Source organism: Mustelus asterias, chromosome 2 (genome assembly GCF_964213995.1).
Source record: "Mustelus asterias chromosome 2, sMusAst1.hap1.1, whole genome shotgun sequence".
In the NCBI taxonomy this organism is placed as follows: Eukaryota; Metazoa; Chordata; class Chondrichthyes; order Carcharhiniformes; family Triakidae; genus Mustelus; species Mustelus asterias.
Genome location: NC_135802.1, coordinates 105170634 through 105195544, shown reverse-complemented (window position 1 = coordinate 105195544; position 24911 = coordinate 105170634). Strand labels below are relative to the sequence as shown.

The window sequence follows — 24911 nt, the reverse complement described above, 5'->3', positions numbered from 1 at the left end:
AGGTCTTTGAGCATCCACCACCTGCGTGTTTTATTTTCTTTGCAATCGTCTCCGCGATCAACACTCTTAGTACATAACTGCCGTAATGTGACTGGATTAAGATATTTAATGTAAACGTGTTGTGAATTTGTTACCACAACATGACGTCCAGTGGTGACTGGCCACTTATTACAGCATAACATTTAAATTAAAATGATTATTAAATTAAAATAAATCGCAGAATAATCAAATTTGTTGTCGGTAAATGTCTATTGTAAAGGCCTGTGTAGGCATCAGCTAACAGGAGTTACAAACAAACTTAGGAATTAGGAGCGGAAGTAGGACACTCGGCCCTTCGAGCCTGTTCAATAAGTTCATGGCTGGTCTGATTTCAACCTCAACTCCACATTCCCGCCTAGCCCTGATAACCTTTCACCCTACCTCTGTCTTAAAAATATTTCAGGACTCTGTTTCTGTTGTCTTTTGAGGAAGGGAGTTCCAAAGACTCGGAGAAAAGATTTATCTTCATCTCTGTCCTAAATGGGTGACCCCCTATTTTAAAATAGTGACTCCTTTCTCTTGCAAGCTGAAACATTCTCTCTATGTCAAGACCCCTCAGGGTCTTGTATCCTTGTTAAATTCAACTTCTTTCAGACAAAGTTACAAAGACAGTTAGCTTTACAAAGTAGAATGTAATAATCAGTAACATTGATGTGAGTTTGAGACTCTTTTTAAAAAATCATTCTCTTTCTTCTATTCTTCCCATTTCAAACGCTTAGTACTTTAAGTACCCAACTTCTGTAGAGTTAGGAAGAACCACAATGTTACCTTTCCACAGATCAGGCACTCGTTAAGATATACGTTCCACAGTAGCCCACCTGCCAATATTCTTTCATATTCTCTCTTTGCTTTCCTAATTTACTTCAGCCCTTTCCACTTTTCATACTCCTCTAGGCTTTTTACAGTAGTAAGTTTGCTGTTGCTGTCATAAATTTTCTTTTTCTGCTTTCTTCTGGCCTCTATGCATCTGGATAACCAGGGAGCTCTAGATCTGCTCGCGGCACTACATTGTGCCCAAACATAGAATCTTACCTTTGAATGATTCCGACTGATTTAACACCATTTTCCCCTTTAATAGCGGTACTGAGTCCACTCCTGCCAACTCAACTCTCAGCTTCTCCCAATTTAGAGCTTTTACTCCTTAATTACCTTTGTCCTTTTCCAAAATGATGCTAAATCTGACTATATTATAGTCACTGACTCCAAAATGGTCCCCATTGCTACTTTATCTATTTATAGAATCATAGAATTCCTACAGTGCAGAAGGAGGCCATTCAGCCCATCGGGCCTGCACCAACTCTCCAACAGAGGATCCCACCCAGGCCCTTTCACGTAACCCTAGGTATTTACCCCGCTAATGACCCCAACCCACACATCTTGGGACACTAAGGGGCAATTTAGCATGGCCAATCCTGCACATTTGCTCAGCTTCATTTCCTAAGACTGTGAATCCCAATTCCTAATTCCCTAGAATTGTGCTCCTCTTGTTGGGCTTGTTACATGCCGGCTAAAAAAGTTCTCTTGAATACAGTTCAATAATGTTGTGCCCTCTGTGCCCGTAACACTGTTCATATCCCAATTGATATTAGGGTAATCCCCAATGAGTACTGCCCTATTGTTTTTGCTTTCAGAAATATGTCTACATATTTGCCCTTCCACCATTTGAGGGTGTAAAATGCAGGCCTAGCAGTGTAGTTGCCTCTTTTAATTTCTGAACTCAACTCATACGGCCTAATTTGATGCTTCGCCTAGTATATCATCCTCAAAGCTATAATTGATTCTTTAACCAATAATAATGGAATACCCCCACCTTTTATACCTCCCCCTCCATCCATATCCAGGGATGTTGAGCTGCCATTCTTGCCCGTCTATAAGCCAATTTCTGTTATGGCGATGACATCATGCTGCCGTGTGTCTTTCTGTGTCCTCAGCTCATTGGCTTTATTTACTCTGATGTATGTATGTATCAGAACTGTACACCTTTTTACCTGTGCTGCTTCTGTCTTTCAGAGTCACGCATTAATTCTCCGTGTCACATTCCCTGCTCTGAATTTGCCTTCAGGTTCCCGCCCCCATGCCAATCTAGTTAAAATCCCACTCACACCCACAACAAGACTAGCAAATCTCACTGTGAGGACTTTTGTCCCAGTCCTGTTCAGGTGCAGACCATCTGGCTTGTACAGGTCCCACCTTCCCCAGAACTAGTCCCAATGCCTCAGAAATCTGATGCCCTCCCTCCAGCCACATGTTTAGTTGTTTAATTCTCCAATTTCTAGCATGTGGGACTGACAGTAAATCTGAGATTACTGTTTTAGTGATCCTGTTTTTCAATCTCCTTCCTAGCTACCTAAAGTCTGCTTTCAGGACCTCTTTTCCTTTCCTAGCTGGGTTATTGATACCAGAGTGGACCAGGACCTCTGGCTGATCACCTTTCCCCAGAAAAATGTCCTGCAGCTGCTCTGTGGCACCCCTGACCCTGTCACCAGGGAAGCAACATACTATCCTGGAGTCATATCTATGGCCACAGAAACACCTGTCTGTTCCCAAAACTAATGAATCCTTTATCACTACAGCTCTTCTCCTTTCTCCCTTCCTGTACAGCAGAGCTGTCTGTGGTGCACAAACTTGGCTCTGACTGCACTGCTCCTAGGGACGAAAATGCCTTCACTGGTATCCAAGGCGGAAACCTGATTGGTGAGCGGGACTCCAGAGCACTCCTGCACTACCTGTCCAGAATCATAGAGGTTTACAGCACAGAAACAGGCCCTTCGGCCCAACTTGTCTATGCCGCCCAGTTTTTAACATTAAGCTAGTCCCAATTGCCTGTGTTTGGCCCATATTCCTCTATACCCATCTTATCCATGTAACTGTCTAAATGCTTTTTAAAAGACAACATTGTACCCCCCACTACTAGTACCTCTGGCAGCTCGTTCCAGACACTCACCACCCTCTGTGTGAAAAAGTTTCCCCTCTTGACCCTTTAGTATCTCTCCTCTGTCACCTTAAACTTATGCCCTCTAGTTTTAGACTTCCCTACCTTTGGGAAAAGATGTTGACTATCTATCTTATCCATGCCCTTCATTATTTTATAGACCTCTATAAGATCACCCCTCAGCCTCCTACGCTCATGGAAAAAAATCCCAGTCTATCCAGCCTCTCCTTATAACTCAAACCATCAAGTCCCGGTAGCATCCTAGTAAATCTTTTCTGCACTCTTTCTAGCTTAATAATATCCTTTCTATAATAGGGTGACCAGAATTGCACACAGTATTCCAAGTGTGGCCGTAACAATGTCTTGTACAACTTCAACAAGATGTCCCAACTCCTGTATTCAATGTTCTGACCAATGAAACCAAGCATGCCGAATGCTTTCTTCACCACTCTGTCCACCTGTGACTCCACTTTCAAGGAGCTATGAACTTGTACCTCTAGATCTCTTTGTTCTACAATTCTCCCCAACACTCTACCATTAACTGTGTAAGTCCTGCCCTGGTTCGATCTACAAAAATGCATTACCTCGCATTTATCTAAATTAAACTCCACCTGCCATTCATCAGCCCACTGGCCCATTTGATCAAGATCCCGTTGCAATTCTAGATAACCTTCTTCGCCGTCCACTATACCACCAATCTTGGTGTCGTCTGCAAACTTACTAACCATACCTCCTAAATTCTCATCAAAATCATTGATATAAATGACAAATAACAGTGGACCCAACACTGATACCTGAGGCACCCTGCTGGTCACAGGCCTCCAGTTTGAAAAACAACCCTTTGTCTTCTGTCATCAAGCCAATTTTGTATCCAATTGGTTACCTCACCCTGCATCCAATGAGATTTAACTTTATGCAACAATTTACCATGCAGGTCAAATGTCAAACCTTGTCAAATGTCTTACTAAAGTCCATGTGGACAACATCGACTGCACTGTTCTTATCTACCTTCTTGGTTACCCTTTCAAAAAACTCAAGCAAATTCATGAGACATGATTTTCCACTCACAAAACCATGCTGACTGTCCCTAATCAGTCTTTGCCCCTCTAAATGCCTGAATGCCTTCTAACAACTTACCCACCATAGATGTTAGGCTTACCGGCCTGTAGTTCCCAGGCTTTTCCCTGCAGCCCTTCTTAAACAAAAGCACAATATTTGCCACCCACCAGTTTTCAGGCACCTCACCTGTGACTGTTGATGATTCAAATATCTCTGCTAGGGGACCTGCAATTTCCTCGCTAGCCTCCCACAACATCCTGGGATACACTTCATCAGATCCTGGGGATTTATCTAACTTGATATGTTTAAAATTTCCAGCACCTCCTTCTCTGTAATATGTACACTCCTCAAAACATCACTATTTATTTCCCCAAGTTCCCTAACATCCATGCCTTTCTCAATAGTAAATGCCAATGAGAAATATTAATTTAGTCTCTTGTGGATCCGCACATAGATGACCTTGTTGATCCTTAAGAGGCCCTACTCTTTCCCTAATTACTCTTTTGCCCTTTATGTATTTGTAGAAGCTCTTTAGATTCTCCTTTGCCTTATCTGCCAAAGGAATCTCGTGTCCCCTTTTTGCCCTCCTGATTTCTCTCTTAACTCTACTCCTACACCCTTTGTACTCTTCAAGGGATCCACTTGATCCCAGCTGCCTATGCATGTAAAATGCCTCCTTCTCCTTCTTGACCAGGGCCTCAATATCCCGAGTCATCCAGGGTTCCCTACTTCTACCAGCCTTGCCCTTCACTCTAAAAGGAATGTGCTTACCCTGAACCCTGGTTAACACACTTTTGAAAGCCTCTCACTTACCAGACATCCTTCTGCCTGCCAACAGACTCCCCCAATCAACCTTTGAAAGTTCCTGCCCAATACCATCAAAATTGGCCTTGCCCCAATTTAGAATTTTAACTTTTGAGCCTGACCTATCATTCTCCATAGATTTCTTAAAACTAATGTAATATGGTTACTGGTCCCAAAGTGATCCCTCACTAACACTTCTGTCACCTGCCCTTCCTTATTTCCTAAGAAAAGGTCAAGTTTTGCCCCCTCTCTAGTCGGGCCATCCACATACTGAATGAGAAATTCCTCCTGGATACACTCAACAAATTTTTCTCCATCCAAACCCCTAATACTATAGCTGTCCCAGTCAATGTTGGGAAATTTGAAGTCCCCTCCTATTACCACCCTATTTTTCTTGGAGCTATCTGTAATCTCCTTACATATTTGCTCCTCAATTTCCCGCTGACTATTTGGGGGCATACAGTACAATCCTATCAAAATAATCTCCCCCTTCTTATTTCTCAGTTCTACCCATATAGACTCAGTGGGCAAACCATTAGAAATATCCTCTCTCAGTACTGTTGTGATGTTCTCCCTAATCAAAAACACAACTCCCCCTCCTCTCTTACCCCCTGTTCTATCTTTCCTATAGCATCTGCACCCTGGAACATGGAGCTGTCAGTCCTGTCCCTCCCTTAGCCATGTTTCAGTAATAGCTATAATATCCCAGTCCCATGTACCTTTCCATACCCCTGAGTTCATCTGCCTTGCCTGTCAGGCCTCTTTCATTGAAATAAATGCAGTTTAATCTGGACTTCCCTTGCTCTGTGCCCTGCTTTTGCCTGACCTGTCTAGTACTAAGACTACTGACACTGCCTTTACTATTTAATGTGCTCTCTTTAACTTCAGTGCTGTCGTCAACCTTCTCTTCTGTCTCCCTACTGCTTTGGGTCCCACCCAACTGCCAAACTAATTTAAACCCTCCCGAGTAGTTCTAGCAAATCTCCCCGCCAGTATATTAGTCACCCTCCAATTCAAGTGTAACCTGTCCCTCTTGAACAAGTCATCCCTGCCGCAGAAGAGATCCTAATGATTCACAAATCTAAATCCTTGCCCCCTGCACCAGCTCTCCAGCCACACATTCACCTGCCTAATCTTCCTATTCCTATTCTCACTAGCACGTGGCACCAGCTGTAGTCCAGAAATTACTACCTTCGAAGTCCTGCACTTTAGCCTCCTGCCCAACTCTATATTCACACTTCAGGCCCTCATCCCTTTTGCTACCTATGTCATTGGTACCAATATGTACAACGACCTCTGACTGCTCACTCTCCCCCTTAAGAATGTCTGGCAACCGCTCAGAGACATCCTTGACCCTGGCAACACACCATCCTGGAGTCTCAAACGCATGTCTATGCCTCTAACTAGCGAGTCCCCTATTACTACTGCTTGCTTGCTCTTTGCCCAACCCTGCTCTACAGCAGGGTCTAGTTTTCTTGCACTGCCTGTCAGTCACCCATTCTGTTTCTGCCTCCAGGCTACTAAGCTGTGGTGTGACCACCTGTCTGAAAATGCTATCCATGTAGCTCTCAGCCGTACAGATGCACCACAGTGACTCCAGTCACCACCCGAGCTCTGAAATCTGGAGCTCAAGGCTCTGCAGTTGGTGATACTTCCTGCACATGTGGTCATTGAGGATACCAGGAGCATCCCCAATTTCACACATATTTCACATGACCGAGCTGTCCTGCCAGAGCTTCAATTTACTTTCCATACATTAACTTTATTTTCCTCTGATTGACTTATGCAACTTTATTTTACCTGCCCTCAACTTAACTTTATTTCTCCCTATTGCTTGTATTTCTTACTTAAATATAAGTAGTCCCTTCTTTTAAAAATAATTGTCTTTCTAATTCTCAGCTATTCAATGACCCTCCTTTGCAGTAGTTTCTCACCAATCAATGAACGTATGTTGCTCTTGTGATCTTAGGTGCCGACTGCCTGGCTCAGGGTCCTCCTCCTGCACTCTCCTCTAGGTGCTGCTGACTACCTGTCCCAAGGTCCTCTGCTTGCACTCTCCTCTAGGTGCTGCTGACTACCTGTCCCAAGGTCCTCCGCTTGCACTCTCCTCTAGGTGCTGCTGACTACCTGTCCCAAGGTCCTCCGCTTGCACTCTCCTCTAGGTGCTGCTGACTACCTGTCCCAAGGTCCTCCGCTTGCACTCTCCTCGAGGTGCTGCTGACTACCTGTCCCAAGGTCCTCCGCTTGCACTCTCCTCTAGGTGCTGCTGACTGCCTGGCGAAGTGTCCTCCTTCTGCACTCTCCTCTAGGTGCTGCTGACTGTCTGTCCCAAGGTCCTCCACTTGCACTCTCCTCGAGGTGCTGCTGACTACCTGTCCCAAGGTCCTCCGCTTGCACTCTCTTCTAGGTGCTGCTGACTGCCTGGCTCAGTGTCCTCCTTCTGCACTCTCCTCTAGGTGCTGCTGACTGCCTGGCGAAGTGTCCTCCTTCTGCACTCTCCTCTAGGTGCTGCTGACTGTCTGTCCCAAGGTCCTCCACTTGCACTCTCCTCGAGGTGCTGCTGACTACTTGTCCCAGGGTCGGCTGTTCGCACTCTCCCCTAGACATTTTCCTTCATTATTTCATATAACCATCACTGAGGCTACTAATTAGTTGACAATAAACCAGGTTTGAAGAATACCCTGTATTTGGTATAAATATGGGCAGTTTGAGATGGGGCCTGTTGTAATTCTGTAACTATTTAAAAAATCTAAACAATTAAACATTTAATTAATCACATAAAAAGATGTATCCTATCAATACGGTCCAAGATGTAGATCATAGATCAAATTATCTTTATTGACAATGCTTTGGTGTGCTCTATTTCACCTTATGAAAAATCAATAAAATTACAATCTGCAAAACTGATCTAAATGGACTAAAAAGTTACTTCCAAAGGATATGCAACTTTGTAATTTGTAGATGTGCTATGATAATTTAATAAAGTCTTTGAAAAAAATCTCAACGATCATTGTCTTTATGACAAGCTATTCAGCAACATTCCTTCTAATTTTGCAAACATAATCACAAAGTGAAATGAGTTGTATAATTACCAAGTTACTCATGTCATCACATGGCAACCTATGGTTTTGGTAACTCGGTTAACCCATAGCCATTCATTTTGGAGATTTTATTGGCAAAAATTTCTTAGCACGGGTTATCAATACAGCTACAATAAAACCATTTTGTTTCAACCTGTTTGGCGGTACCTCAATTTCATGGTTATTTCTCTGATTTTTAAGTATAAAATTTGATATTTTTGTTTGAAATGTTGCTGGTAGTTTGTTGATTCTCGTTTAAACTCTTTGTGCTCAGGCCTAAAGCATTTTTATAATAATACTGTCACATAGGAGATTAACTGGAACTGTATATAATTTGATGACAACATAGTCTTGCAGTCTGTATTGAAAACTGAAGGTAATCTTGCTGATGGTTTTTTAAACTTAAGTGTATTCTCCTCTCAGGTTCCACGGGATGATATCTCGTGAGCAGGCTGATGAGCTACTTGGTGGAGTTGAGGGAGCGTATCTCATCAGAGAGAGCCAACGTCAGCCTGGTAGTAACACGTTGGCTCTGAGGTCAGTGTCTGTTCCTTATGTCAATGAACTGAATAAACTATGTTGAACTTTCCTATTTTCTTAAAACAAAAATGACCAATATTGTTTGTTATCTTTTTTGGATTTCTTCATCTATAGTAAGAAAGATAGAAAGATATTTATATCTTGGACTAATCCCTGGGGTTGAGCTATGGCTGCTATAAATACCGACTATATAAGTTTTGTGTGTTTTACCCTTGCCTGTCCTGTTCACATTTGCACATACTTCCAATGGCACCTCTTGTTAGGTTGATTGGCCAGGTTAAAAAAAAAAATTGTCCCTTAGAGTCCTGGGATGCGTCGGTTAGAGGGATTTGTGGGTAAAATATGTGGGGGGAGGGCCTGGGTGGGATTGTGGTCGGTGCAGACTCGATGGGCCGAATGGCCTCCTTCTGCACTGTAGGGTTTCTATGTTTCTATGTTTCTATGTTTGTGCCGTAAGAAGTTTAACAACACCAGGTTAAAGTCCAACAGGTTTATTTGGTAGCAAAAGCCACACAAGCTTTCGGAGCCTTAAGCCCCTTCTTCAGGTGAGGCTTAAGGCTCCGAAAGCTTGTGTGGCTTTTGCTACCAAATAAACCTGTTGGACTTTAACCTGGTGTTGTTAAACTTCTTACTGTGTTTACCCCAGTCCAACGCCGGCATCTCCATATCATGACCTCTTGTGCCACCATGGCTCCGTTCTTGTGTACAAATCTGGACAACAGTAAATCCCAGTAGAGGCACAAGATCACATATAGACTGTACACAAAAAGTAAGCTATGCTTTTTGTAATTTAAGCTGAATTGCAGAATACTCAAACTTGTCTGTCTATACCTTGATCAGGTTGTGGTCTCGAAGTCTTGCAAAATCAAAGGTAGTGCAGCAATGTGATAGACCTATTTGAATACAACTATGTCAACTATTGCTGGACTAGTCATGGGAAAGCTCTCCCAACTTGGACAGCAGTCTGCTGATGTTAGTGAGGATAATGGGGATGCCAATGAGTCAATGGAGATGATTAGGGCGGCAGTGCCATTATTTAGGAATGAGGAGGTAGGGCCCAAGAAACCATTAAATAAATATATTGGGTGGAGAGATTGGGAGTTTGATAAATGGAGACGGCTACAATGCCAAGGTATAGGAATTCGTTATTATAGGAATGATAAAATAGACCTATGGTGTATACCTAATTTTGAGCAACTCCTCGCCAATTAATAACATTAGGATTGTACACCAAGGCACTAAAACTTTCAGTTTTGCTCATTTTATGATATTATCACAGCCAGGATTTGTTGATACTTGTATTCTATCCATTTGTCTTGGTTATGTTTATGCCAGTGTCTGACAAAAGGAAATAAACTAATAAATGTGGCTATATTACTGTACTGGTATTCCAGCATTCATATGTATAGATCCAACAATGTAAAGTTGTAAATTGAATTCAATAAATTTGGCAATGTATGACATAACAACAGGATGAAATTGTCATTGAAGTTTCCATTTTATTGGAAAAACCTAACTGATTTAATAGTAACTCTTACCCAGTCTGATTTGCATGTTATTCTATCCCACACTGTATGTAATTCATTTTTAATACCTGCTGAAGTGATAGGGCAAGGCAGTTTGTTGAAAAATGCCTGTTACAGAGCAGAATATTGAAAGAATTGAAGAGGTCTTTTGCTGATTATACATGTATCAGACTCTGACAATCTCAGTACAGTGGACCAGAAAAAGGCTTCCTCGATAATGCCTGCAGACTGCTGTCCAAGTTGGGAGAGCTTTCCCATGACTAGTCCAGCAATAGTTGACATAGTTGTATTCAAATGCCAGACTCTTCCATGAATGCTCCTGGATATGTCCTATCTAGGATGCACTCATTTGCAGTGAGGGAACAGGGTTATATTATATAATAACCATGTCTTGGAAATATACAGTACTGACCTTGGACCCTAAGGATTCTTCTGGCTTCAAGTGACCATTCCCTATCAACTAACAAACCAGTACTCGCTCATATTTAACACCACCTTGTAATACTGGGGAAAATTCTTTTATTTCCTGTATTTGTTCATAGGATATGGGTGTCACAGGGAAGGCCAACATAATCTTGGATGGTATTGAGCTTGTTTAGTGTTGTCTGGATGAGTACAGCTCTAACAAGTGGAGAGTATTCCATCACAATCCTGACTTGTGCCTTGCAGATTGTGGAAAACTTTGGAGAGTGCAAAGGTAGGTTATTCGCTGCAGAATATCCAGCTCGAGACCTTTTCTTGTAGCCATTGTATTTATGCTGCAGGTTCAGTTAGCTTTCTGGTTGGAATGTCAAGTGGAGATCAGTAAGACTCCCTCCTACAGTCATTATATGGCACTTGTTTAGCATGAATATTACTTGCCACTTATCAGTTTACCCTGAATGTTGTCCAGGTGTTGTTGAATGTGGGCATGGACTGCTTAATTTTCTGAGAAGTTGCAAAAACTAAACATTGTACAATCATCACATACATCCCCATTTCTGACCTTTTAATGGAGGGAAGGTAATTGATGAAGCAGCTGAAGGTGATTGAGCCCAAGACGCTATACTGAGAAAATCCTGCAACAATGTGCAGGGGCTTAGATGATTGGTCTCCAAAAACCACAGTTATCTACCTTTGTGCTAGGTATGACTCCAACCAGTGGAGAGATCGCCCCAGATTCTCATGGCTTAGGCTCCTTGATGCAACACTTTGTCAACTGCTGCCTTAATGTCAAGGGTAGTCACTTTTACCTCACCACATGAGATCATCTCTTTTGTCCATGTTTGGAGCTGAGTGACCCTGGCAAAATCTTAATTGATCATCAGTCAGCAGGTTATTGCTGCAGCAGGTTATTGCTGATTAAGTGCAGTTTGATGGCACTGTCGATGACCCCTTCCATACCTCATGATCAACAGTAGACTGATGGGCAGTAATTGGCCGGGTTGGATTTGTCCTGCTTTTGTGGACAGGACATAGATTTCCAAACTGCTCGATAGATGTCAGTGTTTTAGCTGTACTGGAACAGCTTGGCTAAGGGTGCAGCTAGTTCTGGAGCACACTATCAGTACTATTACCGGAATATTGTCAAGACCCCATTGCCTTTGCAGTATCCAATGCCTTCAACTGTTAATTGATATCACATGCAGTAATTAGAGTTGGCTGAAGACTGGCATCTGTGATGCTGGGGACCCCAGGAGAAGGCCAAAATGGATCGTCCACTCGGCACTTCTGGCTGAAGATTGTTGCAAATGCCTCAGATCTGATGTGCTGGACTCTCCCAACATTGAGAATGGGGATATTTGTGTTATTTCTTGCTCCAGTTGGTTGTTTACTTGTGCACCACTATTCACGTCTGGATCTGACAGGACTGCAGAGCCTAGATCTGATCCATTGGTTGTGGAATTGCTTAGCTTCATCTGCCTTCTGTTATTTGACATGCAAGCAGTGGCTTCCCCCAGTTGACACTCATCTTTAGGTATTTTTGGTGCTGCTCTTGGCATGCCCTCCTGCACTCTTCATTGAATCAGGGTTGACGCCCCAGTTTAATGGTAATGGATTGTGGTTACATACAGTTTTGCTGCTGCTGATGGTCCAGAGTGCCTCATGGATTCCCAGTTTTGACTTGCTAGATCTGTTTGAAATCTATCCTATTTAGCACAGTGATAGCACCACACAACACATTGGAGGATATTCTCAGTGTGAAGACAGTAGGTGGAAACCTGCAGTAGGTTTCCTTGCCCACGTTTGATCTGATGCCATGAGATTTCATGCAGTCCAAAGTCGCTATTCAGAACTCCCAAGGCAACTCCCTCCCCACTGTATACCACAATACTGCCAACTCTGCTGGGTCTGTCCTGTGGTGGGACAGGACAAACCGATGATGGTGGTGTCTAGGAGATTGGCTGTAAGGTAAGATTCCATGAGTATGTCAGGCTGTGGTTATGTCTCTGTGGGAGAGCTCTCCCAATTTTGGCACAGACCCTCATGTATTAGTTAGGAGGATTCTCCAGGATCGATAAGGCTGGTTTTTGCCATTGTCGTTTCTGGTGCCTTTGTCAATGATGAGTGACCCATCCAGTTTCATTCCTTTTTGTAGACTCTGTAGTGGTTTGATACAACTGAGTGGCATGCTGGGCCATTTCAGAGGGCATTTAAGAGTCAACCACATTGTCTAGTTTCATATGTAGGCCAGACCAAGTAAGAAGGGCAGATTTCCTTTCTTAAAGGATGCTAGTGAACCAAATTAGGTTTTGCGACATTCGACAATGGTTTCATGGTCATTACCAAGGCTGGCTTTTTTTGAAATTCCAGATTTATCAACTGTAATTAAATTTCACTCGCTGTCATGGTGGGATTTAAACTCGTGTCCCCAAAACAGTGGCCTGGGCCTCTAGATCACTAGTCTGGTGACATTCTGGTGACATTCTGGAGATACTCTGGTTTGGGTCGCTCAGTGCCAGCAGGAGGAGTGGCTTGGTTATGCTTTCATTGACCGAAATGAACAAGTCTTGAAGGACCTACCTGCCAAGATGGACTTGCATCAATTAGTTGCCTTCTCGTCACAAACTTATGGATATATCTATAAATAAATGCACTGATAGCAGTAATCACTGAACAGACCATCTGGACGACATCTTTTTCACAGTAAGAGCATCCTGTATCATAAAAGGTGGCACTACTGCTCTGCTAAGTGGAATGGACTTAGGAGAGCTGTAGCAGCCCAAACCTGCACATCCATGAAACATTATTAACTCTAAGCTTCAGCAGAATTGTATATCGACACAATCTGTAACCTCATTGTTTGACACACTCCTCATTTCTCCATACCATCAAGATGGAACAACAATTCTAGTTCAGTGAGGAATGCAGAAGGGCATACCAGAAGCAGACATCAATTTACAGGACTGTACGCTAAATACTTCTAGACAGATCTGAGCAATTCCAAAACTAGTAGATCATAGCAAGTCTCTGTTGCCTTACCACATCCAATCAAGAATGGTGATTGTAAGCTTGGCAATTAATAGGAAAAGGAGGCTCCACGAATATTCCCATCCTCAACAATGGTGCATCATACTGTTCCATAGGTCTGTTGTTCTTTGGGAACATGATGTGGAGATGCCATCGTTGGACTGGGGTAAACACAGTAAGAAGTTTAACAACAGCAGGTTAAAGTCCAACAGGCTTATTTGGTAGCAAAAGCCACACAAGCTTTCGGAGCCCCAAGCGCCTTCTTCAGGTGAGTGGGAATTCTGTTCACAAACAGGGCATAGAAAGACAGAGACTCAATTTACATGAATAATGGTTGGAATGCGAATACTTACAGCTAATCAAGTCTTTAAGAAACAAAACAATGTGAGTGGAGAGAGCATCAAGACAGGCTAAAAAGATGTGTATTGTCTCCAGACAAGACAGCCAGTGAAACTCGGCAGGTCCAGGCAACTGTGGGGGTTACAGATAGTGTGACTTGAACCCAATATCCCGGTTGAGGCCGTCCTCGTGTGTGTGGAACTTGGCTATCAGTTTCTGTTCAGCGACTCTGCGCCGTCGTGTGTCGCGAAGGCCGCCTTGGAGAACGCTTACCCGAATATCAGAGGCCGAATGCCTGTGACTGCTGAAGTGCTCCCCAACAGGAAGAGAACAGTCTTGCCTGGTGATTGTCGAGCGGTGTTCATTCATCCGTTGTCGCAGCGTCTGCATAGTTTCCCCAATGTACCATGCCTCGGGACATCCTTTCCTGCAGCGTATCAGGTAGACAACGTTGGCCGAGTTGCAAGAGTATGTACCGTGTACCTGGTGGATGGTGTGCTCACGTGAGATGATGGCATCTGTGTCGATGATCCGGCACGTCTTGCAGAGGTTGCTGTGGCAGGGTTGTGTGGTGTCGTGGTCACTGTTCTCCTGAAGGCTGGGTAGTTTGCTGCGGACAATGGTCTGTTTGAGGTTGTGCAGTTGTTTGAAGGCAAGAAGTGGGGGTGTGGGGATGGCCTTGGCGAGATGTTCGTCTTCATCAATGACCTGTTGAAGGCTCCGGAGGAGATGCCGTAGCTTCTCCGCTCCGGGGAAGTACTGGACGACGAAGGGTACTCTGTCCACTGTGTCCCGTGTTTGTCTTCTGAGGAGGTCGGTGTGGTTTTTCGCTGTGGCGCGTCGGAACTGTTGATCAATGAGTCGAGTGCTATATCCTGTTCTTATGAGGGTATCTTTCAGCGACACCATGGACTTCCTACAGAAACTCGGCACACTTGGAGCAGTTGAACCAGGAGCACTCCTCATCACAATGGATGTCTCGGCACTCTACACCAGCATCCCCCATGACGATGGTATTGCTGCAACGGCCTCAGTGCTCAGCGCCAACAACTGCCAGTTTCCAGATGCAATTTTACATCTCATCCGCTTCATCCTGGACCACAATATCTTCACCTTCAACAACCAGGTCTTCACCCAGACACACGGAACAGCCATGGGGACCAAATTCGCACCTCAATATGCCAACATCTTCATGCACAGGTTCGAACAAGACTTCTTCACCGCACGGGACCTTCAACCGATGCTATACACTAGATACATCGATGACATTTTCTTCCTTTGGACTCATGGTGAACAATCACTGAAACAACTATATGATGACATCAACAAGTTCCATCCCACCATCAGACTCACCATAGACTACTCTCCGGAATCGGTTGCATTCTTGGACACACGGATCTCCATTAAGGACGGTCACCTCAGCACCTCACTGTACCGCAAGCCCACGGATAACCTCACGATGCTCCACTTCTCCAGCTTTCACCCTAAACACGTTAAAGAAGCCATCCCCTACGGACAAGCCCTCCGTATACACAGGATCTGCTCGGATGAGGAGGATCACAACAGACACCTCCAGACGCTGAAAGATGCCCTCATAAGAACAGGATATAGCGCTCGACTCATTGATCAACAGTTCCAACGCGCCACAGCGAAAAACCGCACCGACCTCCTCAGAAGACAAACACGGGACACGGTGGACAGAGTACCCTTCGTCGTCCAGTACTTCCCCGGAGCGGAGAAGCTACGGCATCTCCTCCGGAGTCTTCAACATGTCATTGATGAAGACGAACATCTCGCCAAGGCCATCCCCACACCCCCACTTCTTGCCTTCAAACAACCGCACAACCTCAAACAGACCATTGTCCACAGCAAACTACCCAGCCTTCAGGTGAACAGTGACCACGACACCACATAACCCTGCCACAGCAACCTCTGCAAGACGTGCCGGATCATCGACACAGATGCCATCATCTCACGTGAGAACACCATCCGCCAGGTACACAGTACATACTCTTGCAACTCGGCCAACGTTGTCTACCTGATACCCTGCAGGAAAGGATGTCCCGAGGCGTGGTACATTGGGGAAACTATGCAGACGCTGCGACAACGGATGAATGAACACCGCTCGACAATCACCAGGCAAGACTGTTCTCTTCCTGTTGGGGAGCACTTCAGCAGTCACGGGCATTCGGCCTCTGATATTCGGGTAAGCGTTCTCCAAGGCGGCCTTCGCGACACACGACGGCGCAGAGTCGCTGAACAGAAACTGATAGCCAAGTTCCGCACACACGAGGACGGCCTCAACCGGGATATTGGGTTCAAGTCACACTATCTGTAACCCCCACAGTTGCCTGGACCTGCCAAGTTTCACTGGCTGTCTTGTCTGGAGACAATACACATCTTTTTAGCCTGTCTTGATGCTCTCTCCACTCACGTTGTTTTGTTTCTTAAAGACTTGATTAGCTGTAAGTATTCGCATTCCAACCATTATTCATGTAAATTGAGTCTCTGTCTTTATATGCTGTGTTTGTGAACAGAATTCCCACTCACCTGAAGAAGGGGCTTGGAACTCCAAAAGCTTGTGTGGCTTTTGCTACCAAATAAACCTGTTGGACTTTAACCTGGTGTTGTTAAACTTCTTACTTCTTTGGGAACAACAGCACTGCCTAACATCTAATCTCTTTATATCCTTGCTTAATTTATGTGCATGACCTCCGGTTTTCCCCAGTTTCCCAGTCGGAATATTTGAACTGTCATATATTTCTACCTAATTGCCCTAAAGTCTATGCATCACTCGGCTAAGGCCAGAATTTTCCGTTCCCCCCAGCGGTGGTGTTGAGCTATTGGTTGCTGGCACGATCTTCCAATCCTGCTGAAATCAATGACAATTTGCAAGGCTTGCTGGCCCGGATGCTGGGGAACCCATTGCCAACATTGGATTTGGCAGGATCAGAAGTTCTCACCGGTGGGAAACGCCAGAAAATCCCATCCTAAATTTAACAAGTTTTCTAAGCTTATCTGAATAAACAACATTGTGTAAGGTGGAATCATTCTTGTTTGTGACATTTACCCAAGCCTCCATATCACTAAATAACAGCAACAACTTGGCTCCTTTAAAATATCCTAAAGTGCTTAACAGGAACATTATAAAACAAAATAAGGCCCCCAGCTGCATAAAGAGATATTGGGTCTGATGACCAAGGGCTTGGTCAAATAGATAGGTTTTAAGGAGTGACTCAAAGGAGGAAAGTGAGGTGGAGAGGAGTTGGGCGAAATTTCAGAGCTTGAGTCCTAAGCAACTGAAGGCACAGCACAGTCATCGAGCAATTAAAATCCAGGATGCTCAAGAAGTCAGTTAGGTGAGGACAGATATCTTGGAGGTTGTGGTTGTGGGATTAAAGGGAATTACAGAGATAAGAAGGGTCAAAACTATGCAGGGATTTGAAAACGGGTGAGAATTTTAAAATCAAGACATTGATTGGAAGCCAATGTAGGTCAGTGAACACAGGGGTGATGTGAATGGAACTTTACTGCCAGCAGATTCGGATGAATTCAAGTTTACAGAGGGTAGAATGTGGGAAACCAGCTAGTCATTTTTTAGTCAAAAGAAGTAATCAAATTGCTGAAAATATTTTTTCAAAAGAACAATTTTTTTTTGATCTCAGTAACTAAAATTGCTGATCTTAACTAATTTATTAGAGTGTTTGCTGCTCTATAAATTGATTAACTTGTATTTGCAGCATCAGTAATTTATTGGTTTGTTTGTGCCTGCTGCTCATTTCATTTTTCAGTGTACCCACTGCTGCATAAATTTGTTGGTTTGTGCCCAGTGCTTTACTTGATTTGTTATTGTGCCATTACTCTTTGAAGTTCCTAGCACACTGCTGCTGGTTGCTTTCTTAATTTAATGGTAATGTTTGTTGCTCTATTAATTCCTTATGTATTTTTGTGCCCATTTTTCTGAATTGCATAGGCTACGCTATTGATTCAATAGCGTAGCCTATGCAATTCAGAAAAATGGGCACAAATAGCTGAATATAAAAGATTGATAAACATTACAAAAATGCTAAGTAGGCACTACGCTATTGATTCAATAGCGTAGTGCCTACTTAGCATTTTTGTAATGTTTATCAATCTTTTATATTCAGCTATTAGTGAGTTGTGATGCATATGGATTGTGTTGGTTTCTGTGGGCTTAGTATTATATTGTGATCATACAGTCTCAAAAATGCACATTTTGTTTTAATTTATATTTTCCATAAGTTTGTTTTAAACTTCTGCGTATTTAAGGAAGAAAGGAATATCAGTTAGGCCATTTAGCCCATTAAATCTGTTCTACATTCTATAAATGATGTATAACTTAATTTTACTTAGCCGCCTTGGCTCCAATATTTTTAATATCAATGCCTAACAAAAATATGAAATTTTCAATTGCCTGGCTTCAACAACTTTTTGAGGTAAAGATTCCAGACTTCCTGCATACATTTCTAACATCACCCCTGATGACTGAGGTCTAATTTTAAGGTTATGACCATTTTTCTGAACTCTATTCACATGAGGAAATAATATTTTTCTTTCTAGACTACCAAATCCGTCAATTTATCTTAAACACCTCAGTTAGATCACCCCCTAATCTTCAGTATTCAAGGAAATAGAAGCCTAGCCTTTGCAACTTGCCCTCATAATGTAACCCATGTTAACATTCAAGTGAATCTGCACTGTACCTTCTCCTAATCTAAAAATCTTTCCTGAGCTGCAGTGCTCAGAACCTGACCAGCTGTAACATAACTTCCATCTTGTTGCATTCTATCCCCTTTGAAGTAAAGCCTGACGTTACATTAGCCTTAAATTATATTTGTATCTATCCACCAGTTTTTAGTTATTTCTGTTCTTGAGCACCTAAATCTCTTTGCACATCCAAAGCTCCTAACATCTTACTATTCAGAAAATATCCTAATTATCTTTCTTAGATCCAAGATGGATGACTTCAAACTTTTCCATACTGTACACCATCTGCTAGTTTTACCCAGACACTTAATCTATGCATGTTCCTTTGCAACATTCTGCTTTCACCTACAGTATTTACCATGCCACATCATTTCGAGTCAGTAACAAATATCTATCTCCAGACTTTCATCCAAGACATTTCAAATATACAACATCACCTTGTGTTTATGTAGCACCTTTGGCACAAAACAACCCAAGGTGCTTCACACGAGCATTATGAAGAAAAATTTGACATCAGGCCACGTAAGAAAATATTAGGAAAGAAGAACGGAAGCATGGTCAAAGAGTTAGAGTTGAAGGAGCATCTTAAAAGGGGAAGGAGAGATAGAGAGACAGAAATGATTAGGGAGAGAATTTCAGAGGGCCTCAGAAGCCGAAGGCATGGCCACCAATGGTGGACCAATTGAAATTGGGGATGTTTAGGGTGCCAGAAATAGATGAGCACAAAAGTGGGGTTGGAGGAGATTACAAATAATTAAAAATAAGGAGGGGCAAGGTCATGGAAGGAATTACAATCAAGAATTTTAAAATCAAATCTTGGATCAGGAGCCAATGTAAATCTGAGCAAAGGAGTGATTGGTGAAAGAGTTCTGGCATGAATTAGGACATGGAAAGTAGAATTTTGGATAACCACAAATTTATGGAGGGTAAAATGTGGGAGACTAGCCAGGAGGGCATTAGTATAGTCAAGTCTATAGGTAACTAAATAAGGTTTGCAACAACAGAAGAGCTAAAATGGGTGAAGTCAGAAACTGTAATGGGGATAGAAAAAGGCAGTCTTAGTGATAGCACAAATTTGTGATTGGAGGCTCATCTCATGATCAGATGTGACACCAAAGTTCCTAACAAACTGGCTTAGTTTCAGATTGTTGCATATCTTTGCTCTCCTTTGTGCCACACAAAATACGTGCTGGCATTTCTTGCTTTGATATATAGAATTGGGCAGTGTGTTAGTTCATGGGTGATTGTTTGCTCACCACAATACTCCTTTGCTGCTGTATGATTGAAGCCATTCTTCTTATCTGAATTATGAGCATCCCTGAGGTGTAACCTTGGTATTTGGTAGCTACTGAAAAACTCAAAAAGAGCAATGAGTGCTCCTGCTAGATATGGCTAAGCACCATAGAAATTTGTTTTTTACTATTCGCACTTTATGCTAAAAATGTGTAGTAAGCTTAGTTAGGGTCTGTCTCTCTGCATTGTTTAATGTTATCAAGGATGCTCTCGACCTATCTGTTATAGTCCTCTGGATATCTGAATTAAAGCTAAATAGATTATACATATTCTCTTTATTCTATCAACAAAGAATTGGTAGGGAACTGTCACATATTCTCACCTTTCTTTGCATACTTAGTTCCCACAGAGATCGTAAATTGACAAGATGAAACCGTATAAATTCAGTGTGCTACAATACCCTAACACAGTATGCGTTGTTGGTATGCTCATTGACTGCTTTGTGTTTGTAAACACAAGTCCATGCCATTAATATTGCAGCTTACTTGATTTTTCATGGTCAGAATTTTGTGCGTTATTTTGAAGTGGACGGCCAATCTGGGAGAACGTGAAATTGTACAAGAAGATGTCAAGTACAAGTACCGACACCTTTGTGTATATGCGTGATATTTCGGTTGACAGGCTGACGTGGGAGTTGGCATCTCACCCAATGACAATTAATCAGCCAGTTAATGCAATTAAAAAGTCAATTGACTGGAATTTCACATTCCCTATGCAATTTTTAGGTAGACAAATGGGCAGCAAAGGCAGGCAGCCATCCCATTTTATTAATTTTCTCACCCAAGGGTGGGATAAATTGGGGCTGAATCATTGGCTGTGTAAGGTGTTAGGTGTAGCATCGCAGGGAGAGATCTGTAGGAGGAGAGGCAGGGACACAGTGGGTACGGGGCCAGGAGGAGAGCAAGGCAGATGGCACTGCAGAAGATGCCACTATCCTGCTTCTGGAGTGTACAGACAGTGAACCAGCTACCTCAACATGTCTGAAGTCCAGTGCCACAGAAGCCTGCACCTAGCTAGGGACACCATAACATTATTTTGCCATATGATTGGGCTGGAGATTGCCTCCAACAGTATGGGTGGGCACCTAGTGCCAGTGGCTCTGAAGGTCACAGTACCCCTCAATTTGTTTGCATCCCGATCATTCCAGGGTTTTGTGGGGGATCTGTGTGGAATGTTTCAATCAGTTGTCCATTGCTACATCAAGCTTGTGAATGACATTCTGTGCGGTGCACATTCATTTATTACTGGATAGACAAAGCCAGCCAGACTGAGCGAGCTAGAGGCTTTGCAGTTTTGCTGGTTTCCCCTGCATCCAGGGTGCCATTTACTGCACTCGTGTCCATCAAGACCCCAGCCAGGTGCCTTTCTGAATAGGAAGGGTTCCACTCTATAAATGTATTTATTAGTGTCACAAGTAGGTTTACACGGCAATGAAGTAACTGTGAAAATCTCCTAGTCGCCACACTCCAGCGCCTGTTCGGGTACACTGAGGGAGAATTTAGCATGGCCAATGCACCTAACCACCAGTTTCAGACTGTGGGAGGAAACCAGAGCACCCGGAGGAAACCTATGCAGACACGGGGAGAACATGCAAACTCCGCACAGATAGTGATCCAAGCCGAGAATTGAACTCGGATCCTTGGCGCTGTGAGGCAGCAGTGCTAACCACTGTGCCACCATGCTGCCTATGTGACCCAAATTCTTCAAATCTGATGCATACATTCTGCAACACTCCCAGTTGCCAAGGTTTCCATGGCTCCAGTTCGACTGGATAGTTGATTGCTGGGTGACAAAGGGTATCTATTGAAAAGGTGGCTCATGATGCTACTCTGGCACCCAAGGACAGAGGCAGGAGAGAGACACAATCAGTGTCATTATCTTCAGAAGGGGGATGGCTGAAAGAGCAATAAGGTGACTGAAGTTTCGGTTCTATGGCCTGGACCGTTCCAGGGGGTTCCTGCAAAACCCTCTAGTGTGACTGTCACTTATCATTGTGGTCTGCTGCACTCTGCACAGTCTGGCATTGGCAAAGGGAGATCCACTAGAGAATGAGGATACTGAGACAGCTTCACATACTTCAGAGGAAGACTCTACAGATGGCTCAGATGAGAAGCCTGAGCAGGCACAGGGTGAGGATGAGAAGACAGATGTGATGAACCTTCAGGGAGGCAGGGACACCAGGGAAGTTTTGATTCAGTGCTCCTTCAGCTAGGTTGTAAGCTTTGTGTTCTATCACCAGCCAAGTTTGCCGCCTCCTTCACACACATTTTGAAAATACAGTGCCCCGCCCCCCCCATGATCCCAATGTCATTTCATTACCTCTATAATATTTGTTGCCGCTGCCGATCATCATAAGGCACTGATGAAGCTTGCACCTATAGAAAACATGAAGGACACTCAGGGCATTGACACAAAACCTTAATTTATATTTTACCGGAAGTGCAAACAAGGAACAAAACATAAAATGGTGCCACAGTCACACAAAAGCAATACACTGATGAAATGAATTAAAGTTACCCGTAACAACCCTATCTTGTGCTCATGGTGCCTTAAACTTATGCTTGCAAGTGCTATGTCTTGGCCATTGCACCACCAGTTCCTGTGCGCTAAGTGGCATTATGGTTTCTCTTCTTTAAGTACAAAGGTCCATTCATTACTCTACCCTTCACCTGCAACACAGTAACATGCATGCCTCCGCCTTCCAGACTGCTCCACTGGGCCATACCAATTGGGTACCCACCCTTGCCAAGCACAGAAGATTATTAAAACTCTTTTGGCACTCTATTCAGCTGCGGTGCACTGCATTATGCCTGCTGACCGAGGCTGCCATCTCAGCCAAGGCCTTCTTTGTTTGGTGGGGTATCTTCCTCTTGTCATCCTGTGTCATCAGGATGTCCCATCTGGTATTCACTACCTACCTCCCTGAAAATATTCTCCTGCCTGGCATGTTGATCGGGTGCTGCTCCCATCATTCTTCTTACTGGTGAGCTCCCTTTGCCTCCTCTGTAATTCCTGGCTGTCTCCTACTGCTTTTAAACCTCCCACCTGGTCCCCATTGGACCCGACACCTGCCACACTTCCACCTCTGCCAGCAGCCCTTCTCCAGTGTGGGGGCATGTTCCACACTGGCCTGATTGAGCAGGGCTCCGAAAGCTAATGGCATTTGCTACCAAATAAACCTGTTGGACTTTAACCTGGTGTTGTTAAAACTCTTACTGCCATTAATTGGCAGCCAGCGTGAAATCACATCCTTAGGATGTTGGCGGGTGGAATTGGTCAACATGGTTGCTTCCTGTCCCCTCTGATCACACACATCTACTAGCCTGAAATTCAGGCCCATAATTCTCGCTTCTACTTCAGATTTTCTGTCTCAATTAACTTTTTTTTAAGCCTTGCTGGAGGATTTTTTAAATTACCCTATAACAGCAGGCTTTTATGACTGGTTTACACTTCCATCATACTTATTTGGCATTTACAACTTCTATCCTCATCTACCATAGTGTACTATAGTGTAATGGTTATGTTACTGGATTAGTAACTCAGAAGTCTAGACTAATAATCCAATGAATTTGAGTTCAAATCCCCACAGTTTGAACATTTGAATTTAATATAAAAAGAAGTCTGGAAATAACTTTAAAAAGTTGATCTATGTTAAAGAAACCACAAAGCTATCAGATTGTTGTAAAAACAAAAGTGATTCACTGGTGTCTTTTATAAAAGGAAACTGATTATCCTTACCCAATCTATCTTACAAATGACTCCAGTCCCACACAATGGCTGTTGATGCTAAAACTGCCATCTCAAATATCCCAACAAGCCTCTTGGTTACATCAAACTTATACAAAGAATAACAACTATAAAATTGGACAGTCCTAGGCATTGAATCAAGACCCAGCACTGAGAACCCGGCAAAAACATCCTCACCAACATCTTGGAACTCATGCCAAAGTTAGGAGTGTTTCTTCACAGACTGGTGCCTGCTATAGGTGTGATTCCCTAAGTACGATGATCAGCAATGACCCACTGGCAAATCAACAATGTAAGAAGTCTCACAACATCAGGTTAAAGTCCAACAGGTTTATTTGGTAGCAAATACCATAAGCTTTCGGAGCGCTGCTCCTTCGTCAGGCAATCTGACAGGGTAACCATCACCTTGAAAGTCAGCTTGGGGATTAGAAGTTACCTGGAAGAAAAAAAAATAAAAGGAGGCAAGTCATTGAAAGTTGAGAATAGCTTTGGACAGGGTCCTGGAGAAGTTTAAGTTTATTCATTAGTGTTATAATAGGCTTACATTAACACTTCAATGAGGTTACTGTGAAAATCCCCTAATCACCACACTCGGCGCCTGTTAAGGTACACCGAGGAAGAATTTAGAATTCTCTTGTACTGAAAAAATGAAGTATCCATTTAAGGGACAGTAAAACAAAACCATGGAGCGGGGTTGTCGGTCATCTTAAAAGTTAAATGGGAAACCTTTCTGTAGTTTAATTTATAAATTGTTTATTGGTTGGAGTTTAGGCAATGTTGATTTTAGTTTGTGTGTTGCAGTAAAACATCAAATATTGTGTGAACCTTTCAATCACTAAGTTCAAACTTATTTTTAAAAGCTATCAATCTCTATGGGGATCATAGCACATGATCCACCAAATGAGCAACAGTTCACATGCAGCAGGACCTGTCACATAAATGCCAAGGCTAATGGAGCTGATCAGAGGCTCCGTATCAGTGAGCGGCTTTTCATCTAATCCTCCACAACCCCTCCACCACTTAACAAGGCATTAGTTAAGGTGTTCAAGAATACTCTGCATTTCTCTAGATGATCACAGTTGCAACAACACTCAAGATACTTGACACTATCCAGAACAAAGCACCTCATCCACCACATTAAATATCCAGCCCTCCTCCACAGGTGTACCATGTGTTCAGTGTTTGCAGGACACGGTCTCCTGCAAGGCTCAATCAGAAACATCTCTGACACCCGTAACCTCCACCACCTCCAAGTTACTCATGTGGGTCAGGATTTTCCTGTAGGGACAGAAAAAAGTGAGTTGCATGCTTTTCCACCTTCGGAAATGCACATCTGATCCATGTGTGACTTTTACTGTGATTTTTGATTTTCAT

The 24911-nt window shown here is 43.2% G+C and overlaps 1 protein-coding gene across 1 annotated transcript in view; it reads left to right on the top strand.

Moving 5' to 3' along the window:
* Positions 1-24911, top strand: part of chn2 (chimerin 2) — a 336658-nt gene that overhangs the window by 174536 nt on the left and 137211 nt on the right. The window contains exon 5 of the mRNA XM_078239728.1: positions 8338-8451. Within this exon, the coding sequence (XP_078095854.1) occupies positions 8338-8451 (114 nt within the window). The remainder of the gene's footprint in view (positions 1-8337; positions 8452-24911) is intronic.